Below are 14,136 nucleotides of genomic sequence, written 5' to 3'. Positions count from 1 at the left end.
TCCCCACATTCAGTGTCTTCATGGCTTCAAGTGAAAGAAGAATTTTTAATGAATCCTTTTAAAACTCAGCTTCTGGGGTCGTGTCAAACAAGAAAACTCTAAATTTTAAGATCAGAAGTAAGTTGTAAAATAAATAGTGTTTTCTCTAAACTTTTTTAGCATGGTGCGGAACCATGCCCAGTATCTGGCACCATCTTGCCTAAATCCACCATGTTGCCCCCTGAGATTAAACAAGCTTTTTCAATAATTAATTAAAAACTGCCTTTTAAAAAACCTTGGAAAATGGATTATTAATTAATAAAATACATTTATCTTTTATCTTCATCTATTAAAAAAGGTCTTAAAACCTTTTTTCTATAGACTTACCTTCCTCAAACGTGCACCTCCCCCCCACCAAGTGGTCGGCCGAACTCCCAACACCAATGGGAGGCAAATTCTTCTACTGTATACTCTCTCTAGTTCCGGTCCACATGGACGTAACTTCCTTCTTTTCTCTTCGCGAAAGGGTTGGACGTCTTTTTGGCTTGTTTGGAGTCAACTTTTTTAAAGCCTTTGGTTTTGTATTCGTGTTTTGGGGGAAATGTTTTTTTCACCTTAAATTTCTTTAGTTCGTATTTCTTTGCGATTCGCTTCTTTCAACGTTTATTACTGGAAGTTTTATGCCGGTTTGCGGGTTCGGACGCCATTTGCAAAAGGCGCTGTAGCTGGCTTTGGTTTTTAGGGTGGAATGTTTTTTTTTTCCACCTTATTCGTTCCTTTCTAGTTTCGCCATTTCGCTTGACTGCCAAGTGTTTTACATGAAAAGTTTTTATTTGCCCGGTTGTCGTTCGGACGCCTTTGCAAATGGGTCTTTGTTGCCGGCTTTGGTTTGTGTCATGGTTTCTTTTCTTTCTTTCACAGATTGAAAACTTATTATCTGTCAGATGTTAATGTTCCGGTCGGGTACAGCGTCCTACGCTGTAAAAGTTCACGCAGGCGGCGACCCCCATAATTATTCCGGGTTGCCGTGTTCCTTGTGCCTCTCTCGGATGCGACCTTGTTCGGGCCGTCTACTGTCGATTCGCGGCTTTACTTTGAAGGTTGCGCGGCGAGAGCCAGAAGTGGAATCTTCGCCCAATTGCGGACTCCAAGCAGATTTTTACTTCGATGCTACCTACATGCGAAAGAGACTATGCTCAAGGCGGCCTTAAACCCCCGGCGGGTTTTGGGGACGGTCCGGTTCAAGTCCCCTCTTCGGGGGGGGCTCCAGGATGCAAGACTTCAGATGACGGCCTCAGTTACTACGCACCCTCACAAGCCGACTCAACAGTTGGCGTTCCCGGCCTCCAAGGGATCCCCGATCTTCAAAGTCATCTTCCGCAGCGGGCCGGGGGACCGGAGCCGGGGTACCTTCCCCACGACCCACGTTCCCTACGGGTTTCCCGTGGACGCACGCGACCTTTATTGACGCTTTCAGAGGGTTCCGGGGACCGTCCACGGTCGGTTCACCAGTGAATTTGTTTCGGCGGATGTTAGCCTGTGCCGATGCTTTCAGACTTTGGAGATTCAGCGCCTAAGCGGTTTCCGCATTATGAACGAATCTTTGATCATATGAAATATGAGGGATTGCTTTGGCGGCAGTCTTGACATGTTGCGTCCTTCCACATCCACCAACCCGTCCAAGAAGGGACCGACACCGTGATAGCACTGTGTCCCCTCCGGAAGATGTGGGGATCCGTTCCTTGGCTGCCGGGTCACCGTATCCGAGGTGGGACGGTTTAGACCGCACTTTTAAAGAACAGCGTCTTTGTCGCCTTCCCCGACTTTGGGGTCCCTATGTACCGGTGTTTGACAGACCTTTACAGAGTACTCCGCCTTGGATGAAGGTTTCACCGTCTTGGGAATCGCAACCGTGGGATTTGACGGACAAACAAGTACAAGCCAGGATACTGGGCCCGGGAGTTGCTTGTTTGAATCTTACTTGGACTTTTCCTTGCGGCGATGGCCACCCAGGCAAAAGATGCAGGTGCTACGCCTATTTCGCAATCGGCGCAGATTCTAGCTTTCCTGACGTTTCGGTGACTTCGATTCCTCGTTTTAAGCATATCGTCGCCAGGGCTTATTTAAAGAAACCACTTTGGATTTTTCAGATAAGAAGGAGGTTGCTCAACCCGGGGTCAAAACTAAGTATTTGCAGGCAAATTTCTGAGGTGGTGAAGCCAATAAAGGACCCAACATCGACAGCAACGCAAGCGTTGCAATTATTTCAAATTGGAATCTAAAACGGAAGTTACATTCCACACAACCACCTCTAAAGCTGGGGGTTCCTTTCGGGGCAACCTTCCGAAGGTTTCCGTCAACACCACCGGCCGCCGCTCGGACCCAGGGGAAGCCTGTCACGTTGGCCACCAACATTCGTGGACTGCTCAATTGCTTCAACCTACCCCGCCCCTGTTTTGAACAGAACAACGATTCTTTTTGCGCTTCCGGTGTGTACCCACCGGTCGAAAGACCTGGTGGAATCGCCTTTCGCCGTATTGGCGAAACTGGAGCACTTTGCCAAGATCCTTTGTCAGTCGACGAAGAAAGGGGAGTCTGCAATTGGTCTGCCACCCTCCCTTACCCTTCACCCAAACCGCGGCTTCCGTTTCGCAATCAAGGTTTACGGAGTCCGTCAACAAGCGGTGGAGAAGGGAGCCGTTTCGCGCTTCGGAAGTACACTTAACACCCCGGATTTTACTCGGACATCTTTCTAGTACCAAAGAAAGATTTCTCCAGGCTGCGAATGATTCACAACTTGGCGTCTTCAACGCCGCATCTGTTTCCCTCCACCTTCAAGATGTTAAGTTGCAGATATCAGCCCGATCAGGGACCGGGGATTTGGCTTGCCCGTAGTCTCAAGACGCCTACCTCACTTTGATGCTCCATTTCCTCACTACCTCTTTTTTTGGCTACAGGGCGGCAACAATGGAAAGTCCTGCCCTTTGGGATTCCATAGCCCATTGGGTTCACCAAAATCACGACTCCGAGTCACGCTTCCGCACGCAGAGGTATATCCTTTATACCCATACCTCACGATTGCCTGATGAGTGTCACAGCAATATCAGGGCTGACTTGCACATGTGCTTCCATCATGGACTTTCTCAAGCCGCTGGTTGGATTATCAACTCGAAAATCTCGACTGGCTCCCCCACAGTCTCTACAGTTCAAGCCCGCTTTGGCTTCGAACCCGACCCTGGCCTCGTTCAAGTTCCTTGAGACCGTTGGGAGAACAGATCCAGACCATGATTGTCTAGCCCTCACCCCGCGCTCCAATGACCTTCCGCGGTTGGCAGAGCTCCTGGGTCTCCTCAACGTTTCTGCCCAGGTTTGAAAAAAAACACTCCAGAGGTCGTCTCCAGTTGCGGCGCTTGCAGATGTTTCTCAACCCGTTTGTTCGTTTCAACAATCCGGACTTGATCATCTCACTCCAGACGATCTACGCTCCAGCCTGCAGTGGTGGGCAGCTCCGATCGAACGTCTTAGAAGGTGTCTCTATGGCGGGCCTTCATAGCCACTCATCAAAACACCTATTCGTCGACGCGTCACTGGAAGGTTGGGGAGCCCATCTAAGCAACCAGACTACTTCAGGGCTGTGGTCTCCCGTCGAACTCGGACTCCAACATTCAACCTGTTAGAGTTGTTGGCAGTCTACTACGCTATCCTTCATTGGCGACAGATGTTGACGGAAGCCTCTCTCATGGTGGCCACAGACAGTCGACCGCGGCGGCTCTACATCAATCGTCAGGGCGGAACTCACTCCAGCAGTCTGCTGCAGTTGACTTATCGCTCTCTACAAGCTGGTCGACGAAATTCCGTTGCAACTTCGGGCTCGTCATATTCCAGGGGTTTTGCAATGTACTAGCCGACCACTTTGTCCCGGCCGTCGTCTCCACAGGCCGACGGAGTGGATGCTCCATCCGGAAGCGTTTCGATGGTGTGCAACAGACTTTGGACACCAAACATCGATCTTTTCGCCACACGATTCAACCATTCAACCATCAGAGGTGAGGGTTTCACTGTTTCCCAGCCCGCGGTGCCGGATCCCGAAGCTCTGGATCTCGACGCATTGGCCATCAGCTGGGAACAGATGGACGCGTACGCTTTTTCATCCACCAATCCTCCTTCCAAGGGTGCTTCAGGAGGTTTCAGCTGTACCATTGTCGCCTGTTGCTCATGCTCCGATGTTGGCCATCCAGGATGTGGTATCCAGATCTAATACGTCTTGCCGATCCACATCCTTTACCCGCTGCCAGACTGGGATGCATCTGTTGCTGCATCCCACGTCAAGACTGTACCATCCACGTCCGCAGTTGTTCCAACTGCACGCGTATGGGACTTTGATATCTCCAAGAGTTTATGAGGAAGAAAGTTTTTTTTTTCTCAACAGTCTACGGCGGCCCATTTTTGAAAGCGAACAGATCATCTACTATGCGGCTTACAACGTCAGATGGGCTTTGCTTTCCAGACGATGGTGTGTTAGACTGGAAAAAGATCAAACCTCAGTACGATACAGATACATCGTCTTGCTGATTTTTTTGCTATATCTGCGGACCACTTTAACGATTTCTTTAAGGGTCTACCATCGCAGCGGGGTACGTTTTCGGTCATCGCTACTGTTTCGTGATGTAACTACTGGGAACGAAGTTATCGGGTATTCCTGAGATCCATAAAATTTGATCAAAGGTTTCCGCCTTGAAGATCAAGTACACCGGTTACCAGTCGGCCACCAAGATGGGACCTGAATTTGGTGTTACGAGCGTTATCGACTGCACCTTATGAGCCGAGCGAGTCCTATCCCTTCCCTGCAAGATTTGACACGGAAGACGGTGTTTTTTGTGTTTTACTCGGTTTCGCCACGGCTGCTCCTCGTGTCTCAGAACTTCATGCTCTTGATGTCGATTTGGTACGTTTTTCACCGAGATCGGCGTGCAGTCAACTTGGGGTTACTCATGAACTTTATTGCAAAGAATCAGTTACCAGACCAAGCGCCTCGCCTCGTATGTATGTGCAGGGCCCTCTCCTCTATCGTTGGTCCCGGCGGACGTTGAGGACTTGGCGTTGTGCCTGTTAGAGGACTATGCACCAGTACATCGAGAGGACCAGATCTTTTTTTCGACAACATCGTAAAGACTTTTCCTTCCTCTCCTGTAAACCAGATCGGTTGAGGGATAAGTACCAAGAACACGGTGGCCGACCTGGATCCGGTCTTCTTATCCTGACCGCTTATCAGCAAGGAGGGTTTTTTACCTGCTCCGTCTGCTTCCAATCCGCATGAACTTCGTGCCTTGGCTGCCACGATGTCCCCTGCATTGCAACACATCCATTCAGCACATCCTCACTGCTGTTTCTGGGCGACGGACCTCCATCTTCGCCAACTATTATCTGAGGGATGTCTCCACAAAAGACGTGAGGGGTTCCATCATCTGGGTCCGGTTGTTGCTGCACAGACCTGTTGACAATACAAGCCCTCCTCGTCGCGGCGTTGATGTCTCTGTCTGATTCTGGGCTGCATACCGAGATGTCCACCGAATCGACAGGTGAGGATTGCTTAGCTTTTGTTCTTTGCACAGTTCACGCACTGGTGCCGGAACTTTTGTCTCGATAACCTTAACTCTTCACTGCATGTGGTTATTGGTTGTCGTTATTGAACTAACAGATCTTTGGTGTACTAGACAGAAAACATTTCGGGGGGGTCTTGTTTGTTTTCAATGTTCTGACGGATGCACCGTCATTAGGTTTGTCGCTTGTTTATGAAAACCTATAACACTTCAATACGTGATGGGTTACCTAACACCTGCATCCCCTGGTGGCTACGTCTTCCCACCCTTTCAGAACCAGCATGGATGATGTGGCTTCCGCCTCCTGGTTTCATGTGTTCTAGGAGCCGCGTACCTGCCACTGCTTGACGGATGCCACCATTCTGGTTGTTGTTACTAACATCACCTGCAGTGGTCTGTGACGGGCATCCCTAGGAGGAGGGTTTTACCAAGGTTGGCCTTATTCTTCCACTAGTCAGCCTCTTTCCGGTTTGGGGAGTTATCACAAGCATCTACGGATCTCGGCACCGCACCACATCTGTTGAATGCTGCACTTGTTTGAGGACCGGTAATGTCTATAGAAATGGAGAAAACTTGAGTGTTTCTCTTTTATAGATACATTACCTGTCCTCAAGATTCATCCCGCCCGGGCCTCCCCGCTTCCTGTTCTCCGTGCGATGCGCTCATGGAAAAAGAAGGAAGTTACAGTCATGTGACCGGAACTAGAGAGCAGTATACAGTAGAAGAATTTAGGCCATCCCATTGGCTGTTGGGATGTTCGGACCAGACCACTTGCGTGGGGGGGAGGTGCACTTGTTTGAGGACAGGTAATGTATCTATAAAAGAGAAAACACTCAAGTTTTCTCCATATTTTTATTTCTTTAACCTTTAGACTAGTTACTGGATTAATTTTTGACAAAAACCATGTTGAGTGGGTACAAGTTTATAATTTTTACTCACATATATTCACTTAGATGTTGTATAAACAAATATAATAAAGGTCATATTTGAATCAGTAAGTATTATTTTCGTGTATTTTTCAAATTTTTATGTTATTTTAGATCAGTTATTGTGGATTAAAATTAGGCAAAAAATCGATAAAGTTGTGTTTACTTACAGGCATTTGTGGCCAGCTGTCCAGTATTTATGTCCATTATTCCCAGTAACAGTGGCTTTCTGACCAGAATGTTTTTAAAAAAAAACGAACTATGATTCATATCCCAATAAATGGTGATTTTCACTGTTGGTAAAATAATCAAATTTATTATAAATTAGCTGTCACGATCAGCTATCCATCCTGAAATGACTGCGATGTGCCGCCATTGTTGTCTAGCGAAAATCACTTTTTGAACTCAAAATTTCAAGGCATTTTACAGTGTGAAAAATCTATTTTCAAAGACAGGAAGCTGAGTTGACTTTTGATTCCTGTTAATAAATCGCTTCCGGTTAGTGTTGTGTGCAAAACGGCGGGAAATAGTGAATTGGGGAATGCACTGTATACAGTGTACAGTATGTCGACTGGCGTAACGCCAGGCGAGATATCTCGCCTGCAGTAGTTAGAAGGTTAATGAAACAGAAAAGTGCCCTGAACAATAGTGAAAATGCCCCCAAAGTGTAAAATGGGTGCCAGGCCTGTAATTTATTGTAATGTATACGTGGATTACCAGGCACTATGTTCATTTTGGATGCCTGTGTACACACAGCGGTTTTGTATAAAATAACCAGTGTTGATTGTTCTGGTTTCAGATCCTGAACTGTGGTACGTGGCCTATGTCGTGGTTGGAATTGTCATCTTCTTTTGTGCAGACTCATGGAGCAGGTAAAGTGCATAACAGTTTCTAAAAGTTTGATTTAGAAGATACCTATGGTAAATTCACCACCAATAATGATGTTCATGGGATGGATAAAAACAATTATTTGTAATAAAGGGGAGTCCATGAATTGAATTTAAAATTACAAACAAATTTAATGTAAGGATATTAAATGATGAATAGAAAGATAGATTCAACATATTTGATAATAGATTAATAATTAATATATATTACTATGAAATAAATAAAGGAACTACATTACACGACTGGCATGTCTGTGGGAATATTGACGATGGTTCTTATTGCTTCTTAATCCCTGAATACAGTATATAAATCTATTGTAATTTGTGTATTTCAGAAACACTGCACTACATTACACGACTGGCGTGTCTGTGGGAATATTGACGATGGTTCTTATTGCTTCTTAATCCTGATACAGTATATAAATCTATTGTAATTTGTGTATTTCAGAGAAACACTGCACTACATTACACGATGGCATGTCTGTGGGAATATTGACGTGGTTCTATTGCTTCTTAATCCCTGAATACAGTATATAAATCTATTGTAATTTGTGTATTTCAGAAACACTGCACTACATTACACGACTGGCATGTCTGTGGGAATATTGACGATGGTTCTTATTGCTTCTTAATCCCTGAATACAGTATATAAATCTATTGTAATTTGTGTATTTCAGAAACACTGCACTACATACACGACTGGCATGTTGTGGGGATATTGACGATGGTTCTTATTGCTTCTTAATCCTGAATACAGTATATAAATCTATTGTAATTTGTGTATTTCAGAAACACTGCACTACACTACACGACTGGCATGTCTGTGGGAATATTGACGATGGTTCTTATTGCTTCTTAATCCCTGAATACAGTATATAAATCTATTGTAATTTGTGTATTTCAGAAACACTGCACTACATTACACGACTGGCATGTCTGTGGGAATATTGACGATGGTTCTTATTGCTTCTTAATCCCTGAATACAGTATATAAATCTATTGTAATTGTGTATTCAGAAAACACGCACTACACTACACGACTGGCATGTCTGTGGGAATATTGACGATGGTTCTTATTGCTTCTTAATCCCTGAATACAGTATATAAATCTATTGTAATTTGTGTATTTCAGAAACACTGCACTACACTACACGACTGGCGTGTCTGTGGGAATATTGACGATGGTTCTTATTGCTTCTTAATCCCTGAATACAGTATATAAATCTATTGTAATTTGTGTATTTCAGAAACACTGCACTACACTACACGACTGGCATGTCTGTGGGAATATTGACGATGGTTCTTATTGCTTCTTAATCCCTGAATACAGTATATAAATCTATTGTAATTTGTGTATTTCAGAAACACTGCACTACATTACACGACTGCCATGTCTTGTGGGAATATTGACGATGGTTTTATTGCTTATTAATCCCTGAATACAGTATATAAATCTATTGTAATTTGTGTATTTCAGAAACACTGCACTACATTACACGACTGGCATGTCTGTGGGAATATTGACGATGGTTCTTATTGCTTCTTAATCCCTGAATACAGTATATAAATCTATTGTAATTTGTGTATTCAGACAACACGCACTACATTACACGACTGGCATGTCTGTGGGAATATTGACGATGGTTCTTATTGCTTATTAATCCCTGAATACAGTATATAAATCTATTGTAATTTGTGTATTTCAGAAACACTGCACTACACTACACGACTGGCATGTCTGTGGGAATATTGACGATGGTTCTTATTGCTTCTTAATCCCTGAATACAGTATATAAATCTATTGTAATTTGTGTATTTCAGAAACACTGCACTACATTACACGACTGGCGTGTCTGTGGGAATATTGACGATGGTTCTTATTGCTTCTTAATCCCTGAATACAGTATATAAATCTATTGTAATTTGTGTATTTCAGAAACACTGCACTACATTACACGACTGGCGTGTCTGTGGGAATCTTGGCATCAGTTCTTATTGCTTTGTTTGTCATCAGCCGTTTTCTACCTCAGGTATTCTTCCCACACTTGTTTGTATTAATTAGCAGTTAGGAATGATCTTATATTTGTAAAAATGTTTTATTATTATTCATTTTGTAGTTTGTTTTAAAATTTTGTCCCAAAATTTCTAAACTAATGTTTTCTATTGGAAATTTCCATTCCTCATTTTCATGAGCAAGTGTCAAATTTTATTTGTGGGGGGGGGGGGGGGGGGGGGGACAACCCCTGCAATTATGAAACTGTCCATGGCAAAAAACCATGCCATTGAAAAAGCTCTAAATATAGTCCACGGCCAAAAAGTGCCGTGGAGAACTAAAAACTCCACAGCATTGCTGATTGCTGATTGCTGATTGCTGATTGCTTTTGCCAATTTGGGGGGTTAGGGGCACGGTTTCATTCGGTTTAATAACAAAAATTAGGCCATAAAGGCAAGTTAGCCGGGCACCAAGATTATGTGTCAAAAATGACCAGATATTTGATCTCTAATTGAGTGAATAGATATAAAAGGTGAAAATGAAGTTATAGGTGGCTGTTACCATCTGAATCAAAGTTACGTAAACTCAGGGCTTCTAGAATTTTTATAAAATCCACTAGCCATGGGATCAGTGATTTTTAAAATTTACTAGCCATGATAAAACATTCACTACCAGTATTTTACTTTAAGTTAATACAATTTTACTAAATAATAGTAATAATGGAATATGTCACCTAAAGAGGGGGAGATAGAGCTTAAAAACACTAACATTGGAGGGTAGGTGTGTGGGTGGGGTGGGGGCAGGGTATTCATATTTACAAAATAAACTGCAACATTTAACCCCAAAAAAATCACTAGCCATCGGGCATGGCAATAGTAGTTATTTACTAGCCCAACACTGAATATCACTAGCCATGGGAGTGGGACTACCATAATCTAGAAGCCCTATCTGGCATGGCAGTAGTAGTTATTTACTTGCCCAACATTGAATATCACTAGCCATTGGAGTGGGGCTACCATAATCTAGAAGCCCTGTGTAAACTAAACAAGTCAGTATAGAAACTTAGGAATGATGTAATTTCATTGGTTTATTAAATTAGCTATATAGTAAATTAGCTGTATTATCCAACCAGGGGTGAACTTTCCAACACATATCAGAAGGTTATCAGCATGCACAAATTATGTAAAAATACTAACATTCAGTCAGAAAGTTTTTTTTTAAATTTAAATTATATACATATCAAAACATTTATTAAATAGGCGGCAAAAATTTGCCGGCAACTGCATATTCAGGGCTAAAAATTCACGAGAATCCATGTGGATTCCCATGGAAGCAGTCCACGGGAATCCTCCGATTCTAAACATTTTCACAGCACTTTATCAAGTGTTAGTATATAGATATATAGTATATATGGATTGAAAAAACAACAATCCTTACTATTTATTGGAAAGAATCACCAATTTGTCAGTAACAGTTTATCCAATTTTAAAGCAAAAAAAGCAAAAAAAATAACAGTAAGGTTTTTTTTAGTTGTTTGTTCCATTTTTTCTTTACAGTCAATGTTTTTTTAGGTGTCTTACCAGCCCCAAGTTCACCCAGCAAACATTTTGCTAACATTCGCAAACTATTTGATTGATTTCCAATGTGGCCATTTGGTTTACCGTGAACCGCACAAACCAGTCTGGCGGACGTTTTCCCGCTCGGTCTGGCTGAACGCAGCCCATTACTTTTCGAAGATTGCTTATTCATAAACAGCGCATGGGATACTTTTGCCGATGTATTTTGCGCATTGGTTTAATGTTTGTATGGATATTACTGAAGCACATTTCCACAACCGACAAAAAGATATATTTATTAAAAGAGCAGGTAATTTAAGGTTAGGAACATAATATCAGCAAACTAACATAGAAATGTTTGATGTATTACTAAATTTGGGAACACTTAATTACTGTCTAACTCTATTGTTATTATGTAAGAACTGAAAAAACATGTTCCTTTCGGTTCTCTTCGTTGGCAATTTTGTTCATAGAAATGGGCCAACCACTGCTTGACTCCAGGCCAGACTAGTCTCGATAAACCACTGTTTCGAACATGCACAGATTCGAATGTATGCTATGCTTTTGAAGCCAGTTTAAACTGAAGCTTGATAACCAGACTATTTTTTAAATTTATTTTATTTTGTTAATTCGATAATGTTTTACTCACTGATTATTCAATTTAATAAATTTTTGGAAATATTTCATGCAAATCCAAATAGATTCGGATGTTTTATACTTGTGCGAATACTGGCGCAAATATTTAGCCCTGATATTAATGATATCTCTGTAATAGCCCAATGTGCTCTATTGGTGTTGATAAACATCATTAACTTTAAATTTTCTTTTATTTCTGTTCTAACTGTTAGTGTTTATTGTTTTAAAATTGTGTAATGATCTGTTGGTTTTGTTTTTTTGATTTTGTTTAACAACACCATTGATTTATTAATCATTGGCTATTGGATGTCAAATATTAGTAGCAAGGGATCTTTTATATGCACCATCCCACAGACAGGGATAGCACATACCACGGCCTTTGATATACCAGTCGTCTTGCACTGGCTGGAACGAGAACAAACCCAATGGGCCCGTCGACGGGGATCAATCTTAAACTGACCACACATCAAGCAAGCGCTTTAACACTAAGCTACATGTACATCCCACCCTGTAACAATCTGTGAAAGTTGCGTGTCGCGCGGCCGGTCTGGGATCGATCCCTGTCAGTGGACCCATTGGGCTATTTCTCGTTCCAGCCAGTGCAAGACGAATGGTATATAGCAAAGGCCGTGGTATGTACTATCCTGTCTGTGGGATGGTGCATATAAAAGATCCCTTGCTGTTAATCGAAAAGAGTAGCCCATGAAGTGGCGACAGCGGGTTTCCTCTCTCAATATATGTGTGGTCCTTAACCATGTCTGATGCCATATAACCGTAAATAAAATGTGTTGAGTGCATCGTTAAATAAAACATTTCCTTCCTTCCTTCTTTCCTTCGAATTGAGTTAACTTTTCAGTGACTGTTACGTTATTTGCAGACAGTGCGTCGACTGACTTATCTCATCGGCATGATCGGAGGCTCTGTGTTTCTCTACTGCATCAAGTTCATCCAGACGGAGCTACAGGTCATCCTAAAGGACTACTGGCAGTACGTCGTGGGATACATCGTCGTCTTCGGATTCATCAGTTTCGCTGTGGTGTACAAATTCGGTCCCGTGACAAACCCGAGGACATTGGACCTCGTGCGATGGATATTACAGGGCACTGCCCTGTGTTTAGTTTACTCAGGAACACAGCTTCCCGAAGCCTCCGTAGCGATTATTATTGTTATGCTGTCGGTGCATAATTTTCCGAAAAAAGTTACACTCCTGTTTAAAAGATTGAGGTAAGCAAACTTATTTTAATTCAGACTGTCCTACTTTTTTCTACTTTCTGGTCTCCGTCCTATACAGGTCTAGTTTTTCCTATTTTTTAAATTTTACTTTGCCGCACTTAATTTTAAATATTTCAGGCATGAGTGATAGTGACAGGATACTGCTAACCACAGACATGGAAATTCAGATTATCTTGTGACGGTAATTTTGTACCAATAATATTAATAACAAAATAAATACCCAGTAAGAAAGGAAGGAAGGAAACGTTTTATTTAACGACGCACTCAACACATTTTATTTATGGTTATGTGGCATCAGAAATACCCAGTAATGATCAAAATGCCGTAACGTTTGCGGATCAGTTTTGCAGCAGCTTTTTATGATAGAACTGATTAACGTTGCAAATTTCAAGGACAGTAACCGATTGTTAAACCTTAAATCAGTGTTGTCTAATCAGACATTACACAGTAGGGGTGCAACGATACGGTCAAAACCGTATTGCGATATATTGCGATATAAGAAACTGTATTGCAATATGTATTGCAATATAATTGATATTATTTATGGGTTGGGGTTTTTTTAATGAAAATAGAAGGCATAACTTTTTAATGATCTTTATTAGTTTCAGCTGTCAGGCTAAATGTTTTAGGCCATAGTTTTATTTTTTAACACAATACTAGTCTACTAGAACACTGGCGTGACGGTGTCAAACTATTGATGATGATGATGATGATAACTAATTTAACGTGTCCATATACCACTAGGGTTTCGAACACGCCCATCCCGAGTCCGACCTCCGATAAGATCGGTGGCCTGACTCGGGATGGGGGGGGGAGGGGGGGGGATGAAAATGGGCAGAATTTTGAAAATAGCAATTAGTAAAAAAGAAAGAAAAAAAGGTTACAATCCAAAAATAAAAAAGAATTGACTGCTCGGCCGAATATTTATATAATTTGGAGCATTTTAGAAATAAAGTCCAAAATTAAAGAAGAGAGGATTGGACTATTTAATAATATTTAAAAAAAAAAAAAGTAATTTGGACATAAAATTTTGAACGCAGATCTAAAAGTTTAAAGTCTGATCGATATGTCCACGCGAGTGGCCTCGTTAAGGCCGTTTGGGTGCACAGCTTAAAGGGACGAGATAGGTTGCATCCCGTCAAGAAAACCCCTAGATTGACAGTTGATAGACGTTGAAGGTGTACTGCTGTGCTGAAATACAGATCTTGAGAAGCCGGATCTGTCTGAACGAGAGAGAGTATCAGACTAGGGTATAGTCCAGTCGTCATGGGTTGGTATAGTGGTGCGGACGGGCCCGACTCCAGATGATACGAGATGATATCACTA

General features: G+C 42.4%; 1 protein-coding gene across 1 annotated transcript; it reads left to right on the top strand.

The window, feature by feature from the left end:
* Window positions 1–3,395: 3,395 nt before the first annotated feature.
* Window positions 3,396–12,805, top strand: LOC121385026 (nuclear envelope integral membrane protein 1-like). Its single transcript, XM_041515561.1, has 5 exons — window positions 3,396–3,573; window positions 5,469–5,558; window positions 7,305–7,377; window positions 9,329–9,422; window positions 12,455–12,805. Exons 1-5 carry the CDS (start codon window positions 3,396–3,398, stop codon window positions 12,803–12,805), a joined length of 786 nt encoding a protein of 261 aa, XP_041371495.1.
* The last annotated feature ends 1,331 nt before the right edge of the window (window positions 12,806–14,136 follow it).

The sequence above is a fragment of the Gigantopelta aegis genome, chromosome 11, assembly GCF_016097555.1.
Source record: "Gigantopelta aegis isolate Gae_Host chromosome 11, Gae_host_genome, whole genome shotgun sequence".
In the NCBI taxonomy this organism is placed as follows: Eukaryota; Metazoa; Mollusca; class Gastropoda; order Neomphalida; family Peltospiridae; genus Gigantopelta; species Gigantopelta aegis.
Note: the sequence above shows the minus strand (reverse complement) of the source record. Positions and strands in the feature narration are given on the sequence as shown.